Genomic DNA, 25,852 nt, shown 5'->3' on the forward strand with positions numbered 1-25,852 from the left:
CACAAAAGACTCTGTTCTAAAACCATAGATTTAACAACTCTGCCTACTTCTTTGAAGATGTTGAACTGATAAGAAGGTACTTGTTGTAACTCAACGTTGTACGTGAGGAGTACTTTGCAAACCTCTGAAACACGCCTCAGATGAGATCACTGTAAGCCAAAGTAGAGGTGGGATGTCCACAGTGGGTTGTACCAAATGTGTCAGATGCGATGATTAGAAAACGATTGTAATCGGAAGGATGCAAAGCACGCTTTATTTGTTTATTCCATTGCTCAGCTTCTCTTTAAATTCTTTACACAAGACAAAGTGCCAGTTGTTATTCAGTTCTCTAAATTCTTGGGGTCATCTCTAAAATTAGAAAAGAAGGGCTTCCCTGGTGGTGCAGTGGTTGAGAGTCCTCCTGCTGATGCAGGGGGCACGGGTTCGTGCCCCGGTCCGGGAAGATCCCACATGCCGTGGAGCGGCTGGGCCCGTGAGCCATGGCCACTGAGCCTGCGCGTCCGGAGCCTGTTGCTCCGCAACGGGAGAGGCCACAGCAGTGAGAGGCCCACGTATCGCAAAAAATAATAATAATAATAAAAAATTAGAAAAGAATGTCAATATTAAATGTAGGATTAAGGATTAGAAAATATTTCAACATGCAATACATTGCTTCTGGGGTAGGTGTACCATGCTATTCCAGACCTAGTGAATAATTAATGCCTTGGAAGATTCCTATCACCACGGGTTGCCAGGCCACCAGATAACCAGTCCAGGATTTGTCCATATAAAAAGTGTGTGTGGAGGAGCTTCAAGATGGCGGAAGAGTAAGATGTGGAGATCACCTTCTCCCCACACATACATCAGAAATAGATATACATGTGGAACAACTCTTACAGAACACCTACTGAATGCTGGCAGAAGACCTCAGACCTCCCAAAAGGCAAGAAACTCCCCATGTAGCTGGGTAGGGCAAAAGAAAAAAGAAAAAGCAGAGACAAAAGGATAGGGACGGAACCTGCACCAGTGGGAGGGAGCTGTGAAGGAGGAAAGGTCTCCACAGGAGACCCTTCGCGGGCGGAGACTGCGGGAGGCGGAGGGGGGAGCTTCGCAGCCGTGGAGGAGAGCGCAGCAACAGGGGTGCGGAGGGCAAAGCAGGAAGATTCCCGCACAGAGGATCGGTGCCGACCGGCACTCACCAGCCCGAGAGGCTTGTCTGCCCACCCGCCGGGGCGGGCGGGGCTGCGTGCTGAGGCTCGGGCTTCGGAGGTCAGTGGGGTTGGCGCGTGAACACAGCCTGAAGGGGCTAGTGCACCATGGCTAGCCGGGAGGGAGTCCGGGAAAAAGTCTGGAGCTGCGGAAGAGGCAAGAGACTTTTTCTTTCCTCTTTGTTTCTTGGTGCGCAAGGAGAGGGGATTAAGAGCTCCGCTTAAGGGAGCTCCAGAGACGGGCGTGAGCCGCGGCTATCAGCGAGGACCCCAGAGATGGGCATGAGACGCTAAGGCTGCTGCTGCCGCCACCAAGAAGTCTCTGTGCGAGTACAGGTCACTCTCCACACCTCCCCTCCCGGAAGCCTGTGCAGCCCGCCACTGCCAGGGTCCCGGGATCCAGGGACAACTTCCCCGGGAGGACGCACGGCGCGCCTCAGGCTGTTGCCACATCATGCTGGGCTCTGCTGCCGCAGGGTTGCCCCGCATCCGTACCCCTCCATCCCCCCGGACTGAGTGAGCCAGAGCCCCTGAATCAGCTGCTCCCTTAACCCCGTCCTGTCTGAACAAAGAACAGACGCCCTCAGGCGACCTACACACAGAGGCGGGTCCAAATCCAAAGCTGAACCCCAGGAGCTGTGTGAACAGAGAAAGGGAAATCCCTCCCAGCAGCCTCAGGAGCAGTGGATTAAATCTCCACAATCAACTTGATGTACCCTGCATCTGTGGAATACCTGAATAGACAACGAATCATCCCAAATTGAGGAGGTGGACTTTGGGAGCAACGATATACATATATTTTCCCTTTTGCTCTTTTTGTGAGTGTGCATGTGTATGCTTCTGTGTGTCAATTTGTATAGCTTTGCTTTTACCATTTGTCCTAGGGTTCGGTCTGTCCGTCTTTTTTTTTAGTGTAGTTTTAGCACTTATCATTGGTAGATTTGTTTTTTGGTTTGGTTGCTCTCTTCTTTCTTTTTTATTACTTAAATTTTTTTTAAAATAATTTTTATTTTAATAACTTAAATTTAATTTCCTTTTATCTTCTTTCTTTTTCTCCCTTTTATTCTGAGCCATGTGGATGACAGGCTCTTGGTGCTCCACCCAGGCATCAGGGCTGTGCCTCTCAGGTGGCAGAGCCAAGTTCAGGACATTCGTCCACAAGAGACCTACCAGCTCCACATAATATCAAACGGAGAAAATCTCCCAGAGATCTCCATCTCAACACCAGCACCCAGCTTCACTTAACGACCAGCACTATGGTGCTGGACACCCTATGCCACACAATTAGCAAGACAGAAACACAACCCCACTCATTAGCAGAGAGGCTGCCTAAAATCATAATAAGGTCACAGACACCCCAAAACACACCACCAGACATGGAACTGCCCACCAGAAAGATCCAGCCTCAATGAAATTAAAAATTCTCTAGGCCCTCTGACCCCCGTCCCCCACCGCAGCCGGTGGGGCAGGCGAAATTTTGTTGCTTGTTGGCCTTAACACATGCCTCCAAATTACAAAACAAGATTTACTACTAGGTACACATCGGAAGAAGCAGGTGTTAATACCACTGGAACTTTGCCTAGCAAATTATTTACATAATCTGGGCAACAAAAGAATTGCTCCAGAGTTTTAGAGAAATATGTTTTGAGGAGCTTCAAGATGGTGGAAGAGTAAGACGTAGAGATCACCTTCCTCCCCACAAATACATCAGAAATACGTCTACATGTGGAGCAACTCCTACAGAACACCTACAGAACGCTGGCAGAAGACCTCAGACCTCCCAGAAGGCAAGAAGCTCCCCATGTACTTGGGTAGGGCAAAAGAAAAAAGAAAAAACAGAGACAAAGAATAGGGACGGGACCTGCACCAGTGGGAGGGAGCTGTGAAGGAGGAAAGGTGTCCACACACTAGGAAGCTCCTTCGTGGGTGGAGACTGCGGGTGGTGGAGGGGAAGCTTCAGAGCCACGGAGGACAGCGCAGCAACGGGGGTGCAGAGGGCAAAGTGGAGAGATTCCCACACAGAGGATTGGTGCCGACCAGCACTCACCAGCCCGAGAGGCTTGTCTGCTCACCCACTGGGACGGGTGGGGGCTGGGAGCTGAGGCTCGGGCTTCGGAGGTCGGATTACAGGGAGAGAACTGGGTTTGGCTGTGTGAACACAGCCTGAAGGGGTCTAGTCCGCCACAGCTAGCCAGGAGGGAGTCCGGGAAAAACTCTGGAGCTGCAGAAGAGGCAAGAGACTTTTTCTTGCCTCTTTGTTTCCTGGTGCGCGAGGAGAGGGGATTAAGAGCACTGCTTAAAGGAGCTCCAGAGGCGGGCGCGAGCCGTGGCTATCAGCGCGGACCCCAGAGACGGGCATGGGACGCTAAGCTACCAAGAAGCCTGTGTAGCTGGTCAGTATCCACACCTCCCGTCCTGGGAGCCTGAGCAGCCCACCACTTCCAGGGTCCCGTGATCCAGGGACAACTTCCCTGGGAGGATGCACGGTGCTCCTCAGGCTGTTGCAACATCATGTTGGGCTCTGCTGCCGCAGGCTAGCCCTGCATTCCGTACCCTCCTCCCCCCCCCCCCCCCCCCCGCCCGCCTTAGTGAGCCACAGCCCCTGAATCAGCTGCTCCTTTAACCCCGTCCTGCCTGAGCAAAGAACAGATGTTCTCATACGACCTACACAAAGAGGCGGGTCCAAATCCAAAGCTGAACCCCAGGAGCTGTGCGAACAAAGAAGAGAAAGGGAAATCTCTCTCAGCAGCCTCAGGAGCAGTGGATTAAATCTCCACAATCAATTTGATGTACTCTGCGTCTGTGGAATACCTGAATAGACAACGAATCATCCTAAATTGTGTAGGTGGACTTTGGGAGCAACGATAAATATATTTTTCCCCCTTTATCTCTTTTTGTGAGTGAGTATGTGTATGCTTCTGTGTGTGATTTTGTCTGTATAGCTTTGCTTTTACCATTTGTCCTAGGGTTCTGCCTGTCCGTTTTTTCTTTCTTTTTTTTATTGCTTAAAAAATTTTTTTTCTTAATAATATTTTTTATTTTAATAACTTTATTTTTTTTTTATCTTCTTTTTTCTTTTTTTCTCACTTTCATTCTGAGCCATATGGATGACAGGCTCTTGGTGCTCCAGCCAGGCATCAGGGCTGTGCCTCTCAGGTGGCAGAGCCAAGTTCAGGACACTGGTCCACAAGAGACCTCCCAGCTCCATGTAATATCAAACGGCAAAAATCTCCCAGAGATCTCCATCTCAATGCCAAGACCCAGCTCCACTCAATGACCAGCAAGCACCAGTACTGGACACCCTTTGCCAAACTACTAGAAGATAGGAACACAACCCCATCCATTAGCACAGAGGCTGCCTAAAATCATAATAAGGCCACAGACACCACAAAATGCACCACCAGATGTGGACCTGAACACCAGAAAGACAAGATCCAGCCTCATCCACTAGAACACAGGCACTAGTCCCCTCCATCAGGAAGCCTACACAACCCACTGAACCAACCTTAGCCACTGGGGACAGACACCAAAAACAATGGAAAATACGAACCTGCAGCCTGTGAAAAGGAGACCCCAAACACAGTAAGTTCAGCAAAATGAGAAGACAGAGAACGACACAGCAGATGAAGGAGCAAGGCAAAACCCCACCAGACCTAACAAATGAAGAGGAAATAGGCAGTCTACCTGAAAAAGAATTCAGAATAATTATAGTAAAGATGATCCAAAATCTTGGAAATAGAATAGTAAAGATGATCCAAAATCTTGGAAATACAAGAAACATTTAACAACGACCTAGAAGAACCAAAGAGCAAACAAACAGAGATGAACAACACAATAAATGAAATTAAAAATTCTCTAGAAGAGATCAATAGCAAAATAACTGAGGCAGAAGAATGAATAAGTGACCTGGAAGATAAAATAGTGGAAATAACTACTGCAGAGCAGAATAAAGAAAAAAGAATGAAAAGAACTGAGGACAGGCTCAGAGAACTCTGGGACAACATTAAACAAGGGAACATTCGATTTATAGGGGTCCCAGAGGAGAAGAGAAAAACAAAGGGACTGAGAAAACATTTGAAGAGATTATAGTTGAAAACTTCCCTAACATGGGAAAGGAAATAGTTAATCAAGTCCAGGAAGCACAGAGAGTCCCATACAGGATAAATCCAAGGAGAAACACACCAAGATACATATTAATCAAACTATCAAAAATTAAATACAAAGAAGAAATATTAAAAACAGAAAGGGAAACACAACAATAACACATAAGGGAACCCCCATAAGGTTAACAGCTGATTTTTCAGCAGAAACTCTGCAAGCCAGAAGGGAGTGGCAGAGCATACTTAAAGTGATGAAGGAGAAAAACCTACAACCAAGATTACTCTAACCATCAAGGATCTCATTCAGATTTGATGGAAATTAAATGATTTACAGACAAGCAAAAGCTAAGAGAATTCAGCACCACCAAACTAGCTTTACAACAAATGCTAAAGGAACTTCTCTAGGCAGGAAACACAAGAGAAGGAAAAGACCTACAATAACAAACCCAAAACAATTAAGAAAATGGGAATAGGAACATACATATCGATAATTACCTTAAATGTAAATGGCTTAAATGCTCCCACCAAAAGACACAGGCTGGCTGAATGGATACAAAAACAAGACCCTTATATATGCTGTCTACAAGAGACCCACTACAGACCTAGGGACACATACAGACTAAAAGTGTGGGGATGGAAAAAGATATTCCATGCAAATGGAAAGCAAAAGAAAGCTGGAATAGCAATTCTCATATCAGACAAAATAGACTTTAAACAAAGACTATTAGAAGAGACAAAGAAGGACACTACATAATGATCAAGGGATCGATCCAAGAAGAAGATATAACAATTGTAAATATTTATGCACCCAACATAGGAGCACCTCAATACATAAGGCAAATACTAACAGCCATAAAAGGGGAAATCGACAGTAACACAATCATAGTAGGGGACTTTAACACCCCACTTTCACCAATGGACATATCATCCAAAATGAAAATAAAAAAGGAAACACAAGCTTTAAATGATACATTAAATAAGATGGACTTAATTGATATTTATAGGACATTCCATCCAAAAACAACAGAATACACATTCTTCTCAAGTGCTCATGGAACATTCTCCAGGATAGGTCATATGTTGGGTCACAAGTCAAGCCTTGGTAAATTTAAGAAAATTGAAATTGTATCAAGTATCTTTTCCAACCACAGTGGTATGAGACTAGATATCAATTACAGGAAAAAATCTGTAAGAAATACAAACACATGGAGGCTAAACAACACACTACTCAATAACCAAGAGATCACTGAAGAAATCAAAGAGGAAAGGAAAAAATACCTAGAAACAAATGACAATGAAAACAAAACGACCCAAAAGCTATGGGATGCAGCAAAAGCAGTTCTAAGAGGGAAGTGTATAGCTATACAAGCCAACCTAAGAAACACGAAACATCTCAAAAAAACAACCTAACCTTGAACCTAAAGCAATTAGAGAAAGAAGAACAAAAAACCCCCAAAGTTAGCAGAAGGAAAGAAATCATAAAGATCAGATCAGAAATAAATGAAAAAGAAATGAAGGAAACGAGAGCAAAGATTGATAAAACTAAAAGCTGGTTCTTTGAGAAGATAAACAAAATTGATAAACAATTAGCCACACTTATCAAGAAAAAAAGGGAGATGAGTCAAATCAATAGAATTAGAAATGAAAAAGGAGAAGTAACAACTGACACTGCAGAAATACAAAGGATCACGAGAGATTACTACAAGCAACTCTATGCCAATAAAATGGATAACCTGGAAGAAATAGACCAATTCTTAGAAATGCACAACCTTCTGAGACTGAACCAGGAAGAAATAGAAAATATGAACAGACCAATCACAAGCACTGAAATTGAAATTAAAAATCTTCCAACAAACAAAAGCCCAGACCAGATGGCTTCACAGGCGAATTCTATCAAACGCTTAGAGAAGAGCTAACACCTATCCTTATCAAACTCTTCCAAAATAGAGCAGAGGGAGGAACACTCCCAAACTCATTCTACGAGGCCACTATCACTCTGATACCGAAAGCAGACAAAGATGTCACAAAGAAAGAAAACTACAGGCCAACATCACTGATGAAAATAGATACAAAAATCCTCAACAAAACACTAGCAAACAGAATCCAACAGCACACTAAAAGGATCATACATTATGATCAAGTGGGGTTTATCCCAGGAATGCAAGCATTCTTCAATATCAATGTGCTACACAATATTAACAAATTTCAGGAGAAAAGCCATATGATCATCTCAATAGATGCAGAGAAAGCTTTTGACAAAATTCAAAACCGATTTATGATTAAAAAACCCTCCAGAAAGTAGGCATAGAGGAAACTTTCCTCAACAAAATAAAGGCCACATATGACAAACCCACTACCAATATCGTCCTCAATGGTGAAAAACTGAAACCATTTCCACTAGGATCTGGAGCAAGACAAGTTTGCCCACTCTCACCACTATTATTCAACATAGTTTTGGAAGTTTTAGCCACATCAATCAGAGAAGAAAAAGAAATCCAAATTGGAAAAGGAGAAGTAAAGCTGTCACTGTTTGCAGATGACATGATACTATACATAGAGAATCCTAAAGATGCTACCAGAAAACTACTAGCGCTAAACAATGAATTTGGTAAAGTAGCAGTTTACAAAATTAATGCACAGAAATCTCTTGCATTCTTATATACTAATGATAAGAAATCTGAAAGAGAATTTAAGGAAACACTCCCATTTACCACTGCAACAAAAGTATAAAATACCTAGGAATAAACCTACCTAAGGAGAGAAAAGACCTGTATGCAGAAAACTATAAGACACTGATGAAAGAAATTAAAGATGATACAAATAGATGGAGAGACATACCATGTTCTTGGATTGGAAGAATCAACATTGTGAAAATGACTATACTACCCAAAGCAATCTACAGATTCAATGCAATCCCTATCAAATTTCCACTGGCATTTTTCACAGAACTAGAACAAAAAATTTCACAATTTGTATGGAAACACAAAAGACCCTGAATAGCCAAAGAAATCTTGAGAACGAAAAACGGAGGTGGAGGAATCAGGCTCTTGGACTTCAGACTATACTACAAAGCTACAGTAATCAAGACAGTATGGTACTGGCACAAAAACCAAAATATAGATCAATGGAACAGGATAGAAGGCCCAGAGATAAACCCACGCACATATGATCATCTTATCTTTCATAAAGGAAGCAAGAATATACAATGGAGAAAAGACAGCGTATTCAATAAGCGATGTTGGGAAAACTGGACAGCTACATGTAAAAGAATGAAATTAGAACACTTCCTAACACCATACACAAAAATAAACTCAAAATGGATTAAAGACCGAAATGTAAGAGCAGACACTATAAAACTGGTAGAGGAAAACATAGGTAGAACACTCTATGACATAAATCACAGCAAGATCCTTTTTGACCCATCTCCTGGAGAAATGAAAACAAAAATAAATAAATGGAACCTAATGCAACTTAAAAGCTTCGGCGCAGCAAAGGAAACCATAAACAAGACAAAAAAAAAAAAAAAAAAACCCTCAGAATGGGAGAAAATATTTGCAAATGAAGCAACTGATGAAGGATTAATCTCCAAAATTTACAAGCAGCTCATGCAGCTCAATATCAAAAAAACAAACAACCCAATCCAAAAATGGACAGAAGACCTAAATAGACATTTCTCCAAAGAAGATGTACAGATTGCCAACAAACACATGAAAGAATGCTCAAGATCACTAATTATTCGAGAAATACAAATCAAAACTTCAATGAGGTATCACCGCACACCAGTCAGAATGGCCATCATCAAAAAATCTACAAACAAGAAATGCTGGAGAGGTTGTGGAGAAAAGGGAACCCTCTTGCACTGTTGGTGGGAATGTAAATTGATACAGCCACTATGGAGAACAGTATGGAGGTTCCTTAGAAAATTAAAAATAGAACTACTGCACGACCCAGCAATCCCACTACTGGGCATATACCCTGAGAAAACCATAATTCAAAAAGAGTCATGTACCGCAATGTTCATTGCAGCTCTATTTACAATAGCCAAGATATTGAAGCAACCTAAGTGTCCATCAAGAGGTGAATGGATAAAGAAGATGTGGCACATATATACAATGGAATGTTACTCCTCCATAAAAGGAAAGGAAATTGAGTTATTTGTAGTGAGGTGGATGGACCTAGAGTCTGTCATACAGAGTGAAGTAAGTTAGAAAGAGGAAAACAAGTACTGTATGCTAACATATATATATGGAATCTAAAAAACAAACCAAAAAATGGTCATGAAGAACGTAGGGGCAAGATGGGAATAAAGATGCAGACCTACTAGAGAATGGACTTGAGGATATGGGGAGGGGGAAGGGTAAGCTGGGACAAAGTGAGAGAGTGGCATGCACATATATACCCTACCAAACGTAAAATAGATAGCTGGTGGGAAGCAGCCGCATAGCACAGGGAGATCAGCTCGGTGCTTTGTAACCACCTAGAGGGGTGGGATAGGGAGGGTGGGAGGGAGGGAGACGCAAGAGGGAAGAGATATAGGGATATATGTATATGTATAACTGATTCACTTTGTTATAAAGCAGAAAGTAACACACCATTGTAAAGCAGTTATACTCCAATAAAGATGTTAAAAAAAAAAAAAAAGTGTGTGCGCTCCGAGATGAATCTCAGTTAAGTAGGTTGCTCTACCTACAGCCATGTAGCAGAAATAGTCATTGTTATTTACACTACACCCAATTTCCAAAAATAAATCGAATCCATCCACGTTAAATTCCCCAAATATCATAATCCCAAACAAGAATAAAAGGCAAGGGTCACTTACTAAAAAAAAGAGGAAAGGGGGGAATGGTTACAGTGGAAAACGAAGAATAATGGGAACTACCGTAGTGAGCAAAAACAGCTCTGGGCTCTCCTGCCTTCAGCTCATCAGAGAGAACTCATTGCATATCTCAAAGAAAAACATTAGTTCATAGATAATACGTATGTTATCCTGGTATCTTTGATAAATTGTACTAAGGGAACTTAATTAATACCTTCTATCTCTGTTAGCAATGTTCCACACAGAAAGGCAGATTTGTCACATGTAGCTTTTATCTTACACTGAGTCTCAATAAAGAGTACATGTATTTCTTTAGCCGCCTTAGAAGAATGACGATTGTTGTTAGGATGTTACATTCAGAAATAAAGTTCTGTATCTCATAGGGAAAAATAAAAGAGTACATGTAGTATTCAAAAGTTTCTTCTCTCAAGACCATTTCTTTCTCTCAGAGAAACCAATTGTCCTTTGTTATTTAAATGATTGTTAAGGTGACATTTATGATCATATCGCCAATTTTATAACAAAGATTTATGTACTGCAGTTTCATAAGTAAGTTATTAACCAAAAGCTGTTCTGGACTCGTGTTAGCATGAGTGGAGGAGAGGAAGGCACATGACAGGCCTTCAGCCTTGCCTGTGCGTGCCTCGCACGGACTCTGCGAGGAAGGCCAGGTCTGGGAAGGGAGCTGGTGGCCGCAGGGGGTGCTCTCTGTTGTTGGCGTGTGGCTCCGAGATCCAGGGGCCCACGCACGCTGCCTCCTCCACTGCCCTGCTTGCAAGTCCTTCCTTGGTTTGCAGTCCCCAGAGATGGGGGCGTTGCTGCCAGCGCTGCCAGTTCAAACTAAACACTTAGGGTTTGAAGAGTCGGCGGGGCAGGGAGCAGGGTGGGGGTCTCCTTTAGCACTGTGAATGCAGGTGACTGGAACTCAGAAGGAACAGTAAGGCTGTCACTTAGGAGAAGAGCGAGTACTTGGCAGGCGGAAACCATCCCTTCAGTGCTCTTCTGCTTAAGGGGGGATATGTTTTAGTTCCATTTACGCCCCTGGAAGATATACACTATGGTCTTGGGCCAGTGAGGGGTTGAGGGCTAAGTCTTTGTAGTCAGCTCTGGGTGGGGACATTCCCTTCCTGTGACCTTAAGGAGATTTGGGTTTATTCAGTTGGGGATCCCTGCTGTCTATAAAAATCCTTTTGCTGCCATTTGTCGAGCAACTCTGTAGTAGGTCTTCACTCCTTTCAATATTATTATTACTTAGGTTAGCCTAAGAAAAGATGAGCTGTAGCAAGGAATTAAAAAAGCCAAAATTCAGGGGGAAAAACCCCTACTCATGTCTGGAAATAAAACAATTTGGTACACCTTCAAAATACTTTTCTATTCTAGCTCACATTTGGGGCTTTTACAATTTCAAATCTTTTTTTTTTTTTTTTTTTTTTTTTTTGCGGTATGCGTGCCTCTCACTGTTGTGGCCTCTCCCGTTGCGGAGCACAGGCTCCGGACGCGCAGGCTCAGCGGCCATGGCTCACCGGCCCAGCCGCTCCGCGGCACGTGGGATCCTCCCGGACAGGGGCACGAAACCGTGTCCCCTGAATCGGCAGGCAGACTCTCAACCACTGCGCCACCAGGGAAGCCCTCAATTCTAATCTATTTGTCTCCCCACCCACTTGTCCCATCCACCTGTTACCTATCATCTCTCTATCTGTTTGCCTATCTATACCTATCTATCTATCTATCTATCTATCTATCTATCTATCTATCTATCTATCTATCTATCTATCTATCTATCTGTCTGTCTGTCTGTCTGTCTATCTATCTACCTACCTACCTACCTACCTATCTTATCCTTCCATATATTCACCTATCTTTTGCAATGTCCCATCACATTTCCACTAAAGCCCTAATAGTGGAATATGTGGAATATAAAGAGTACAATGTATCTTTTTTGGCATTTAACTTCCTAACTAGAATGGTAATGTAGGCACAGGGGAGAAAAGAAACCAGAAAATTGTTGTGAAAAAGGTGGTTAGGGAGAACAGAACGTTTTCTGCTGTACCTATAATGAAGATAAGGAACGTTTAAAGAATACATCACCAGAAAAAAATTTGAGATAATATTTCATAACTTTATAAAAAAGGATACAGGTTATTGATCATCCTCTTCAAATCGACCTTCTCTTTGCTGTAAGGGCACGTCTGCTTTTTACCAACAATACACCAACCTCGGATGCAGAATTCATGAAAGCTTAGGGATCTTTTTAGGGAAGCTTCTGGATATTAAAGGGCAAGGTCTGCTTCATGATGATGTAATAGAAGTGACTCCACCTGTAGGGCGGAGTGGTGGAGGTGGGAATTGCTCTCGGTTATGACTCAGTTGTGTCCATCACTCTCTTAGGGAGATTCTGCAGGACAAGGGAACCACCAAGTCCCAGAGGAGCCTGGAGTCAGAGCTGCAATAGCTTATGACCCTGAGGAATTTACTGATCTTCTTGGCCTTATGTGTTCTTACCTCACTTGATTCTTGTGATTAAGTTACATAAAGAATGTGGACATGCTTTTTTACAGAAATGTCTTATGTAAACATATCATTGTATTTCTCTGTCTCGCTTATCATGCATTTTTCTGTGTTTACCGTAGCATCTCTCCATTCAGCTCTTTGTGCACCTACTCACTACCTACTATGTATGTAACAAGACTTGTCTTAGGCACTAGACAAATTTAAATTATCTTTGGTCAAGAATATGTACAAATATTTCTGTTAGCTTCATAAGTTTTTTCTCAACTTTTTATTACTGATAAGGGGCCAGTTATTTTTAATAGAATATAAACCTATAATGAACATCTAAAACTCTAGGCATTTACAGATTCAGTTGTATACAACCCCTTGTCCAGAAAGTTTGACCCTTTGGCCCCAAAGTTGCCAGTGAACTGTATGTTTTTCTGCAGCACCAGGGACGGAGTCTTAACAGAGCACAAGTCACTCTGTGTCATGACTTTCTGTGTATTTACATGTCTCTCCGGGCAATATGTTACCTGTGGGACCATGACTCATTCATCTCTGTGCTCAGCACATTAAGCAGTGCCTAAGTGCCTATTTATTGAACAAGTATTTGAATGAATCATTCAAAACTGATTACTTTTGCAAATGTATTTCCCCCAGGTTCCACAGCTTATAGATTTGGGTAAAATGATTAACTATAATGAGATCCATCATGTTGATTTATTTCTACAGTCGTTGATCCCAGTGTGGCTTTCTGGATCAAGATCACACGATGTTCTGTCTGGCCTGCTACACACCTGTGTGAACAAAAATGATGTTCCCTCTCTAACGGAGGATATGAAGGCGGAGGCAAGTCAAGGACATGTAGATGATTCCTCAATTTTAGATCTGTGTGCAACTAAGCGTTCCCACTCTTTTACGTTCTTGGCGTTGGGGTCACTTTTGCAACATGCTTGGGTTAACATACAGTGTATTATAACAAAGATTCTGAGTCAAAACCCATACAGCTCTTCATTCAAAAGGGCTGGAGTACAGCCCCATCTTCCACATAAGTATGGAGTTCCGGGGTCATCGAACGATCATCGAAATGTCCATCTCCTCTTTAATATTCTCTCATCTTCAAAATCTCATCTGCAAAGCTTCCACACTGGCAGAATTGCCGCAGAGCAAGACTCAGATTCCTGCCCCCTTGTTAATATGATTCCGGTTTGCCCACTCCTTGTTAATATGACTCATGCTAAAATGGGCCTTTAATAATACTCCCTGCAAAGCAAATTTAAAGGTGACTACATTTTCGATTACATATGCACACGTGTACAACAATCCCTAAGGGCTTTTAAAGGTGAAGAGAGAGAAAAATACTTCCACTTGCAAATGGCAGAAGGGGCTCTGTTCCAACATTTGAAAAGTAATTCATATTTAAAACTAGGACCAGACTTGGAAAATTTCTACTAAGAATGATAGTTTTTTGGGAAAGGTATCACACTGAGAAACCACATAGACTTCCACATGGGGTATCTTTGTGTTTCTCACCTTAAAATGTTAAAACTTAAATGTTGGAATAATACATTTCAGATGCATTTGGTCCAGTTTAGTTTTGCGGTACGCGGGCCTCTCACTGTTGTGGCCTCTCCCGTTGCGGAGCACAGGCTCCGGACGCGCAGGCTCAGCGGCCATGGCTCACGGGCCCAGCCGCTCCACGGCATGTGGGATCCTCCCAGACCTGGGCACGAACCTGTGTTCCCTGCATCGGCAGGTGGACTCTCAACCACTGCGCCACCAGGGAAGCCCTGGTCCAGTTTTTGACTCTCAGGATTGAATAAATGGAATCTGTCCAGATTAAACAGAATCAAATCATGAGTGCTGCACATCTAGGGCATTACTGATTGAGTTAGGTGGGCTTCAGAGGCAAAAGACAGATGGTTTAACCACCTCATAATGCCAGAGCTTTGAACCGACTGAGTGCATAGCAATATTATAAAATTGATATTGTACTATAAAATAAAGATAAATGATGCCTTCTCTTCCCTCTCTTAAGAAAAGAATTAAAATACTGATTGTTGGCCAACGCAAACACAACTCTGGTATCCAGAGTTACTTGCTCAGGCAGGGCAGGCTGCTGGGTTCTTGACCTCAGTATCTTTCAGCACAGTGGAGATCTTCCTCACGGTTACTGGAGTCCCAGAGGATGCTGGTTTCCAGGCCCAGGCTGGTCTGGTCCCTAATACCTAAAGATTCCTCAGCCAGTAGATAGCAATTTGGGGTACAGCCCATAGGCAGAGGAACCAAATAGTCCAAGAATTGGGTGCTCACGTTTTGGTCCCTCCTTGTGTAACTTAAAGTGTCCTGCTGCCTGTGACCTTATCCTCTTTTCAAGACCAAAGCTGATACTTGGCTTCCCCCATCACCACTGTTGACACAAGCAGGTTCCTAAGGATTATTTCCAGGCAAAGAACACCGCTTTGTCGTTCTTGTTCCTGTGAGACTCAGACACGGGCTCCACCTGGAGAGTCCTGAGTTCCTCCCTGCACCTGAAACTTCGCTCTGTTTTTCACTCCCCAACCCTTTCTCTCTCGTCCTTCTTGGCTACCTGTTTGCTTATAGCTTCACCAGCTTTCCCAGCCAGCCTCTGCACAGATGCTGCAGCCCTCCTGTCTGTGTGGCATGAAGATTCCTTTTTGAAAAAGAAATTACTGGAGGAGGAGGTTCACCTCCTGCTAATTAAGAGCAGTTCATTATTCAGCAGGGATTGCCAGAAAGTCTCAAAAAGAAGATGGATGGGAGGATAAAGGCTTGGGGTTTGGGAATGAGCGTTAAGCAAGGCAGAGGGTGGGGTTAAGGGGAGAAAAGGAAGGAGGAGGGAAGTGATGAGACAGTCTTCGCTGACTGGCTATCTCCCATGCCTGACACAGATTATCTGAAAACTGCCTCCTGGCACTGGCTTGATAAAGACCAAAGGGTCTCCCATGGAAAGGATACACACGCTTGCACGAAAGCTGGTAGGTGTTTTCAGTGAGTCCTTCTTCATTGAGCACCACAGTGATCTGCCCACAGGCGGCCCCGATGTCGTCTGACGAGCTCCTGGTGGGCATCCCACTGACTCTATAGAACTGTTGGGGGAAAGGCACAGAGCAACACTATTCTCGGAACACGGGGAAGCCACTGCCAGGCTTGGGAACATAGTCTTTACTGTTTCTCTGGTGGTTTAGAACTTGAAACACTTTTTCCCATAGGGACAATGCTACTGTGGGGTAAAGGTTTCTAGGCAAAACCCCACGGCACCCCAAATGGACCCAAAGCACATCGCTAATTGTAACTACCTAACCTCCCCACCAAGGAATCCTTTGAGAGGAAGAGTTTTTATCCAGAGCTGTAAGTGCAGACTCACACGGGAAGCTTTTTAAGTTCACCCAGAGCCTGACCCTTCCCTTTATTTTCCTGGAGACTCTGATTCATAGATCTGGAGTAAACCCAGGCATCTATGTATCTTTTAATTAATTTTAATATAATTAAAATTTTAATATAATCCCAAGTGATTATACGGAGCACACAGACTAATCCCATTAGAAGGCAATGCATCTGGAACCCTAATTTAAGACACTGCGTCTCCCCAGGGCTGCGGATGAGGAGTGATTCTCAACATCAGCAGCACATTAGAATGTCTCAGAAGCTCCTTTAAAAATAAAATATGTATTTTATAATAGCTTTAAACTTAAAGATACGAAGATAGTACAGAGTTCCCATACCAAGTTTCCCCTATCAGTGACATCTTACATCAGTATGGTACATTTGTCACAATTAATGAGCCAACATTGATACCTTATTATGAAATAAAGTGTATAGTTTATTCAGATTACTTGGTTTTCCCTTAATGTCCTTATTTTGTTTCAAAACCCCACCTAGAATACCATTAATTATCGTGTCTCCTTGGGCTCCTCTCGGCTTTGGCAGTTTCTCAGACTTTGGTTTCCTTCTGACTTTGAGAGTTTTGGAGGCAGGTATTTTGTAGAATGTCCTTCACTTGGAATTTAGCTGATGTTTCTTCTCTTGGTTCCGCTGGGGTTATGGTTTTAGGGAGGAAGATAACAGAGGTGAAGTGCCATTCCTACCACACCGTAGCAAGGGTACATGCCGTCAACATGACGTCCCTGTTGATGTTGACCTAGATCACCTAGCTTGAGGTAGTGGTTGTCAAATTTCTCCACTATAAAGCTACTCGTTCTTTTACTTCCTTTTATACTGTACTCTTTGGAAGGAAGTCATCATCACCATGAGCAGCCCACACTTAAGGAGTGGGAAGTTATAAGTTATGCTCCACCTCTGTGTTAGTCAGCGTTCTCCAGAGAAATGGAACTGATAGGATATGCATGAGTGTGTGTGTGTGTGGAGAGAGAGAGAAAGAGAGAGAGAGAGAGGGAGGGAGGGAGGGAGAGGGAGAGAGAGACTCATTTTAAAGACTCGGGGCTGGGAAGTCTGAAACCTGGAGGGCAGGCTAGCAGGCTGTAAACTCTGCAAAGAGTTATTTCAGACTTAAGGCAGTATTCCTTCTTCTCAGGGAAACTTCAGTTTTTGCCCTTAAGGCCTTCGACTGATTAGCTAAGACCCATCCATATTTTCAAGTGTATTTTCTTTCCCTTAAAGTTAATCATATCTACAAAATACATTCAAAGCAACACGTAGACTGGTGTTTGATCAAACAACTGGACGCCAGAGCCTAGTCAAGTTGACACATAGCATTTAACCACACAAGCTTCTTAAGGGTGGAGTATCTACATAAATTATGTGGAATTCTTCTGCATAGGAGATTTGTCTATTCTCCTCTATTTATTTATTTATTTAATTTATTTATCTATCCAATCATTTATTTATGTCACTATGGACTCATGGATATTTATTCTATACTTTGAGTTATAACCCAATACTATTACTACTACTACTACCTACCATTGTGTTGCTCAAATTGTTTCAGCTTTGGCCATTGGGCTCTCTTTCAGTTGGCTTCTGTGTCTCTTTGACATATCCCCATCATTGTGGGGTTTTTCTTGTGTGGGGTTTTTTTTGAGCACTTCCTTACTTTCTGACACTACAAGATACTCCAGGCTCATATTGTATATTCCCTGCCAAGATCAGAGTCAGTCATTTTTCCAAGAAGCACTGCTTCCCCTTATTATAGAATGGTATTAGAAACCAAGATCTGGGTACTCGGTGTGCTCAATGCTACTGAGGTGTCATTTCTTCTAGGGCTTCGTAGCTGACAGAGCAAGGAAATATGTCTGTATATACTAACCCATGTGTATACACATATCTATAAATATTTCTATATGTATCATCTACATTAAGATACATTAAGCTAAACATGAGTTCAGATTGATGTCTTTGACTCATCCATTACTACATAGATAATTCTAGCCTTTTCTCCTTGCTTGTATGTAAGCTTCTGAGAGTAAGAAATGTAGCTCCCACAATCGGTCTTCCATTTACTTGGTAGTCCAATTCCAGACCTGTATAGTGGTATCAAAATAGTTAACCCATAGCCCTGAAGGAAACTACTTTATGAACTAGCATACAGTGCTTATGTGTATTTCCTTTTGCTTTTAATCTTAGATCTCCACTCATTTCAAAGTGACTTAGGTCAGCACTTTCCCCCCACCCCCTTCAGTGAGGTTATTTCATACATTTGTAATACAGTTGAACTCTTTTGTCACAGTCTACATTCTATCCTGGCATTCCCTGACATCCTAAATGATTTCTTAAGATTTGCATGCATTAAGGTTTACCCTTTCCACTATAAAATACTGTTGATTTTGACAAATGCATAGTGTCATGTATTCACCATTAGAGTATCACACAGAATAACTTCACCACCCTAACAAATAACCTGTGCTTCACACATTCAACCCTGCTCCCTCCCTAACCCCCTGGCAACCACAGATCTCTTTAGCGTCTCCATAGCTGTACCTTTTTCAAATTGTCATAGAAGTGGAGTCGTGTAGTATGTAGCCTTTTCAGGCTGGCTTCTTTCACTTAGCAATATATATTTACAATTCATCCAAGTTTGGCATGGCTTAATAGCTCATTCCTTTTCCTAGGGAGCTTTTAAAACAAAGCAGATGCACTGGCTCCACTCCCAGAGTCTGACAATTAGTGTGGGGCTTGGGCGCTGGGGTGAGAATGGAGAGTGCTCATCCTTTGCTTCCTCTTTACCTCTGGCACAAGTGTGCACGCACGCACGCGCGCACACACACACACACACACACACACACACACACACCATCAGTTTAAGTCACAGATGGCTGTGCCAATGGCTCGAGGCAGGGGTTTTTATGTCTCTGGTGGTTGGAAAGAGGATGACAGGAGATGACAAGATGTTGAAGACTGGTGGGGTGGGGCCAGGTGAGAAATCTCCAGGATGTTGGTGCTTAAAGACTTGGTTGTCTTGCCAGGTTAAGTCTCTTCTTCCTGGTTCACTGGCGAACAGAGGACATACAACTCTTTTCTTCCTCTCCTGTCCCTAAACAAGCACAAGAAGTTTGGGAATTTTTTAGAGGGGGGATGGCTCTGGTTTTTGTTGGAGGAAGTAGGAGCAAAAATGCTCCCTCCTGTGTTCACCTTAAACCTTATAAGAAAGGCAGTTGTCTCAGAGATTACACACGGCAGGGCAATTCCAGAATTTCACTATAGAAATTGGATTCCAGGCTCTAGGAAAAGAGTAAGATGGAGCCTACAGAGATGGGGGGTGAAGTCAAGGTCTTGTTTACTCAGTCCTGTCCCATAAAGAGAGGGAGAACAACAGTCCAGAAGTTCACTCTTCTCTTGCCACTCACACTGGTTTTTCCATTTTACATCTGGCTGTGTACCAAAAGACTGGTAGAGGGCAGAGATGTGGAATTTCTGAAACCACTGGGTCTTCCCTGGAGCCCTTGGTATGCAAGTTTTTAAGAGATGTGCATGTGTTAGACACAGATGGATACTCCTAATATCTGAATCTGGAATCCATCTAACCAGAAAGTATGTCCATTCTGAGTTTTAATTTTAAGAGAGTTAAAAAAAAAACTACTAGGGATTTTTTTAAATTCCAGGGAAGAATATTACAGTTAGAATACATTTAGCACACTTTTTTTGTCTTCTACTTCTTCAAATGCTGTATAATGGTAACTGCTGTATAATGATAATGATAACATCATATCTTTATGATGAGGCATTGGTTGATTCTAAAGTGTTTTATGTGCATAAAATATGACTTTTATTTGCATTAGCAGAGATCAAGTGTTTTTGTTATTGCTGATTTTTTACTAATCCTTTATATGTTGGCAATTGGAGTATGCTAGACATGGTTACTTTCAGATAATCTGATGCCAGGAGAATCCAGGGAGCAGTTGGGCTGACAGAACCAAAAAAGACTTATCTATTTTTGAAAATGGATGCAAATGTGTAAGATGAGACCATTTTTCCATGTACCATAAATGATTTCAAAGAATGAAAGCAGCGCTTCCCCTATAGTAGAAGCCATGTAAACTGAGCAGATCTCTGCAAAGTCTATCCTCATTACCCCATAGTAGAGGCCATAGAACGAGGGCATGATGCCAAAATCCATGGAATCTCTAGCCTTGATTCTATTGAGAACAACAGTGAAGGGATGTAAGGATGTGGCATTTGTGGGGATGGGTGAGGGCTGCAGCTTGGAAAGTATTGGGTTGGCCAAAAAGTTCATTTGGATTGGTCAAAAACCCCAAATGAACTTTTTGGCTAACCCAGTATTTCCTGCCATGGTATCTAACAGAGCCTTCGTGGTATTTCCCCCCACTTATTTGTTTAATTTTTTTTTAATGAAAGAATTTAAAATTCTCTCAATTCCATTCAAATTTTACTACTCAGGGCTAAGTGGACAAAGTCATTATTGAGAATGTTTAAAGGCTTCTTAGGACTGCAGTGCTGAGACAAGCCAACTCTAACCAGCAGTTCTCAAGCTTGGCTGCGTGTAGAAAAACCTGGGCAGCTTGTAAAAACCTCCATCCCCAGGCTGCACCCTGGGCCAATTACATCAGGCTTTCTGGGGGTGGGGCCTGGGCAGCAATATTTTTGGAGGCTCTCCAGACACCAGGTGATTGCAGTGGTCCACTAACATTAGGAACCTCTTTAATAGTCCAATGATTCTCAGCCCTAATTGTAGATTGGAATCACCTGGGGGAGATTTAAACATATACTGATACACGAGCCCACTTTCAGGGGCTCTAATTTAAGTGGCCTGGGGTGAGGTTGGGGCAGCAGCTAGGGTTGAGAATCCCTGCTATCAAACTTAGATTTTACAGAATGCTTTCAAATACTTTATCTTTCCTAAAAATATTTGAGATAGATATTATTATCCCCAATTTACCTTTGAAAAAACGGAGACTTAGAAAAAGTGATTTGCTTAACATGACAATTGGTACAAAATGAAACCAGGAATCAAGCGCAAATTTTGATGCCCTTTGCTGCTATGCCGTGGTTGCCATGTGTTAATAAAAAAAATCTTTTTGCAAGTTGGATCGTATTTCAAATGCACTAGGATTCTCTATGACAACCCCTATTTCTTTTTTAAAGGTAAATGTTTCTTTAAAAAGTAAATGATTATATCACCTCACACCAGTTAGAATGGGCATCATCAGAAAATCTACAAACAACAAATGCTGGAGAGGGTGTGGAGAAAAGGGAACCCTCACGCACTGTTGGTGGGAATGTAAATTGATACAGCCACTATGGAGAACAGTTTGGAGGTTCCTTAAAAAACTGAAAATAGGACTACCATATGACCCAGCAATCCCACTACTGGGCATATACCCAGAGAAAACCATAATTTAAAAAGACACATGCACCCAAATGTTCATTGCAACACTCTTTACAATAGCCAGGTCATAGAAGCAACCTAAATGCCCATTGACAGAAGAATGGATAAAGAAGATATGTTACATATATACAATGGAATATTACTCAGCCATAAGTAATATTCCATTGGGTCATTTGTAGAGATGTGGATGGACCTAGAGACTGTCATACAGAGTGAAGTAAGTCAGAAAGAGAAAAACAAATATTGTACATTAATGCACATATGTGGAATCTAGAAAAATGGTTCAGATGAACAGTTTTGCAAGGCAGAAATAGAGACACAGATGTAGAGAACAAACGTATGGACACCAAGGGGGGAAAGCGGGGGTGGGGGGGATTGGTGGTGGTGGGATGAATTGGGAGATTGGAATTGACCTATATATACTAATACATATAAAATAGATAACTAATAAGAACCTGCTGTATTAAAAAAAATTCAAAAAGAAAGTAAATGATTAGCTTCTAATGTAATGTCTGGATCTTAAATCATTGCACTTTTGATGTGCTATCTCTGTAAACAGTCTCAAATACTAGCAATGGATGTAGGTGAGTCTGACTGAGTTGGGAAGAAGTGGAGAGAGGAGAGGCGTTGGGAAATCTGTCTCTGGAACCTTCTTCTGGCAGTTTTTGTACTCTTAATTTGAGGAGGAAATGGTAAAGGCAGAGAGCTGTGTAGACCTAGAGGGCAGCCATCTTTTGGTAATGCGAACCGGGAATTCCAACACAGCGGGTGGTTTCATCCTTTCAATATTTGAGAATTGGGGCAGTGAGAAAGAATGAAGATGACTTTCCCTCCATACCCAGGGGAGCACGTATTAATAATCTAATTGATAAAAAGTGTAGCAATGAACTCGTGGTTCCACAGAAAAGAATCTTAATACCATAATGCTCAAGAAAAATTAGTAGTGAAAAAAATCGTTCCTTCCCATCTGAAGGGTTAGATTCTTTGAATGCCTCACTATAGGAGAATTCCTGGTTAAGGATCTTAAAATTATATGGATAATAATCTTGGGGCAACTCTATTCCCAAGTAACTTCATAAAAGTCCTTATGAATACTTTTACATTCATTAAAGTAATACAGACAGTATGCTGAAAAAATAAATCCGTGTCTTTCTATAGCTTAAACTAATAATAATAGATCTGTACAGTTATTTTCTATCCCTTTCCTGCTAGAGAATGGTAGGAATTCCCGCTCAGAAAGTTTCATGAAATACTTATAAAATCAGATTGCTATGTTGCCATAGGAAGAGCCCTTCTTCCCAGGGCTGGCTCTCCATCTGATTGTCTTCCTTATTTTATTTATTTATTATTATTATTTTTTTAAAGTAGTTTTTAAAATTTATTTTATTTTTGGCTGTGTTGGGTCTTCATTGCTGCACGCGGGCTTTCTCTAGTTGCAGCGAGCTGGGGCTACTCTTCGTTGCGGCGCACGGGCTTCTCATTGCGGTGGCTTCTCTTGTTGCAGAACATAGGCTTTAGGTGTGCAGGCTTCAGTAGTTGTGGCATGTGGGCTCAGTAGTTGTGGCTCGCGGGCTCTAGAGCACAGGCTCAGTAGTTGTGGTGCACAGGCTTAGTTGCTCCACGGCATGTGGGATCTTCCTGGACCAGGGCTCGAACCCTTGTCACCTACATTGGCAGGTGGATTCTTAACCACTGCGCCACCAGGGAAGCCCTGTCTTCCTTATTTTATGAGTTAAGAGTTGCTGGCCTCTACCTCTGAATTTCTGTTAAGGTCCTAGAGATTTAGAGTAACTTTGATGTGACAGATCTTCCAGGAAATTTTTCATTTGACATGTTTTCCATGGCTGTGCAGTATGTCTTACATTCCCTTTCTAGGACATAGGTTGATTACACAGCCTCAGCTCTGCCTGTGAGACCCTCACCCATAGCACATCTCAGCAACCATCTTCGCAATGGGAGCATGGTTCTGAGTCATAGATATTATTATCCCAATTTCCTTTATTTCTCCTTAGACTTTCTTGTTTTTTTATCTCTTCACCTCTCTTTCAGTGAAAGTTTCAGTACTCAGTTTCCTCTTTTCCTAACTGCTCCCAGCAAAAGGGATTTCATGGATACCAGAAACAAAATTCTAGAGCAGTGCTGTCCAGTGGAAATATAGATTGGACAAAATTAAAAGTTTTCTTGTAGCCACACTAAAAAGGTAAAAAGAAACACATGAAATAATTTCACCAATACATCCAGAGTACTATCATCTCAGCATATAATCGATAGAAGAATTATTTTCTTATGCTGTCTTTGAAATCCAATGTGTATTTTAGACTTACAGCACCTCTTATGTCATAATTTAAGTGCTCCGTAGCTACATAGGCTAGTGGCTACTGTATTGGATAGCATACTTCTAGAGGTTTTAAGGAAGAAGATCTATAGAAGGAAATGACACTTCAGAATTTTGTGGAAGGGAAATTTGTAGTTCAGTAAGAACTACTTTACCATAAATGTCAGCCTACTTTTTTGTTTGTTTGTTTAAATTTATTTATTTATTTGGCTGCATTGGGTCTTTGTTGCTGCGCGCGGGCTTTTCTCTAGTTGCGGTGATCGGGGGCTACTCTTGATTGCAGTGCGTGGGCTTCTCATTGGGTGGCTTCTCTTGCTGCAGAGCAGGGGCTCTAGGCGTGCAGGCTTCAGTAGTTGTGGCTCACGGTCTCTAGAGTGGAGGCTCTGTAGTTGTGGCGCACAGGCTTAGTTGCTCCGCGGCATGTGGGATCTTCCCGAACCAGGGCTCGAACCCATGTCCCCTGCATTGGCAGGTGGGTTCTTAACCACTGCGCAACCAGGGAAGCCCTGTCAGCGTGCTTTTAATGGTGATCTTTTAAACTTATAGACCACGTATAGATTCTCTTTAAAGCTTATAATTTTTGCAAAACTTTTAAATCTGTGGGTTTTCTCTTCCTTTTCTCCTGGTTTTCCCCAGTGATATCTACGATACCAATGATAGGCCTATAAACAACGTGTGCATGGAAAAGTGTAGGGCCAAACGTGGCTTCCAGAGACAGAGAACTCGACCAGGTGAATGTTATAAGCAAGTGCTTGGAGATATGAATGTCTTAATTGGAGATACTTACTTGAAAAATAAATTGAATCCACACATTGTAAACATGATAGCCAAATAACCCACAGCACCAAATGTACAGCTGACTTTTTGGATGAGAAGAAACCATTTGTAGACCAATCTGTGGAGAAGCATAAAACACGATGTACTATAAAATATTTTACCTTTTTAGAACATTGTTATAAGTCAATTTTTAGTTTCTAAAATACTATTCATTATGCAATATACAGAACATGAGTATATTATATCAGCTAAACCCCGTAATTATCTCGAGTTTTAATACACTATCAACAAGCAGTATATAAACAGTACTATCATGCACATGTGTTTCTGTGTATATGCATATGTAAATTCATTGTGACTTATTTATGTTCCTCATGTAAAAATGGCCTTCAGGACTGGTTATTCTATATGGGACCCTGCCTACCTTCCTCTCCTCCTTTTCTCATTTGGCCCTAGGTTAGCTTAGAGTGGTTTTGGCAGGAGTACTTTGGAGGCAAGCAAAAGATGGGAAGAGAAGTCTAGAGGGGAGACCCCTGGGAGTTTCTCTTCCCTCCTGCTGCCCCAGTCCCAGGGCAGGCATCACCAGCCCTCACCCCATCGCCTCTCCACTCAAACAGCACCCCACTCCCCAGTCCTGGAGCAAGAGTGCTTCAGACTTGTTTTTTCTTTTATGTGGATGGGTCCTTTGTGTGTCCCACACTCACCATGATGACTTCTAAGGCCTTTCCCTCTTCCCACAGGGTCCAAGTGGAGAAGGAAGAGTATAGAGAATGAGGGCAAGAGTGGAGATGATCTAGAAGGAGCTGTGTACCCTGTTCATTTCCCTCGTTCCAGGCAGTAAAAGCCCTTAGAAAAACTACAGAAAGGCCACACGGCTGCTTTGTGCCTGAGAGAATGTGGAAAGAGGATGGAGGCACAGCTCCATTCCTGGGACACTGTGGTACAAGGACTCTTCCCACTGGAACAAGAAGAGAGGGTGGAAGGAGGAGGGCTGGGGGCCCCAGGCTTGGTGCCCAGAGAAGATAGGGGGTGCTGGCACATTGCACACAAGGGTGAACAATGGCAGGGGGCCCTGTTCGCCCTCAGCCCTTTCCCTCCTCATCCTCTTGAAGCCCCTCTCCTGCATTTCACCCCAAACTTCATTCAGAGTCTCCCTCAAAAGACCTGGCCCCCCCTTTTACCTCTGACCCCTGGAGCCCTGTCCCCAACTCTCACCTTCCCCAACTTCCTCCCTGTTGGAGACATTGCACCAAATGCTTATGTTCTATGGTATTACTGATGCAATGTTTCAGCGTTATTTTTAAAATTTTTATTGAAGTA

At 42.5% G+C, this 25,852-nt stretch overlaps 1 protein-coding gene across 1 annotated transcript in view; it reads right to left on the minus strand.

Annotated features, from left to right (window-relative positions):
* Positions 1 to 673: 673 nt before the first annotated feature.
* The window catches only part of RNF175 (ring finger protein 175), a 62,198-nt gene continuing 37,019 nt past the window's right edge, over positions 674 to 25,852 (minus strand). The window contains 7 exon segments of the mRNA XM_012535759.3: positions 674 to 746; positions 748 to 788; positions 4,383 to 4,389; positions 12,240 to 12,341; positions 15,576 to 15,706; positions 20,086 to 20,209; positions 24,543 to 24,650. Of these exon segments, the coding sequence (XP_012391213.2) occupies positions 674 to 746; positions 748 to 788; positions 4,383 to 4,389; positions 12,240 to 12,341; positions 15,576 to 15,706; positions 20,086 to 20,209; positions 24,543 to 24,650 (586 nt within the window).

This window comes from Orcinus orca, chromosome 4, assembly GCF_937001465.1.
Source record: "Orcinus orca chromosome 4, mOrcOrc1.1, whole genome shotgun sequence".
In the NCBI taxonomy this organism is placed as follows: domain Eukaryota; kingdom Metazoa; phylum Chordata; class Mammalia; order Artiodactyla; family Delphinidae; genus Orcinus; species Orcinus orca.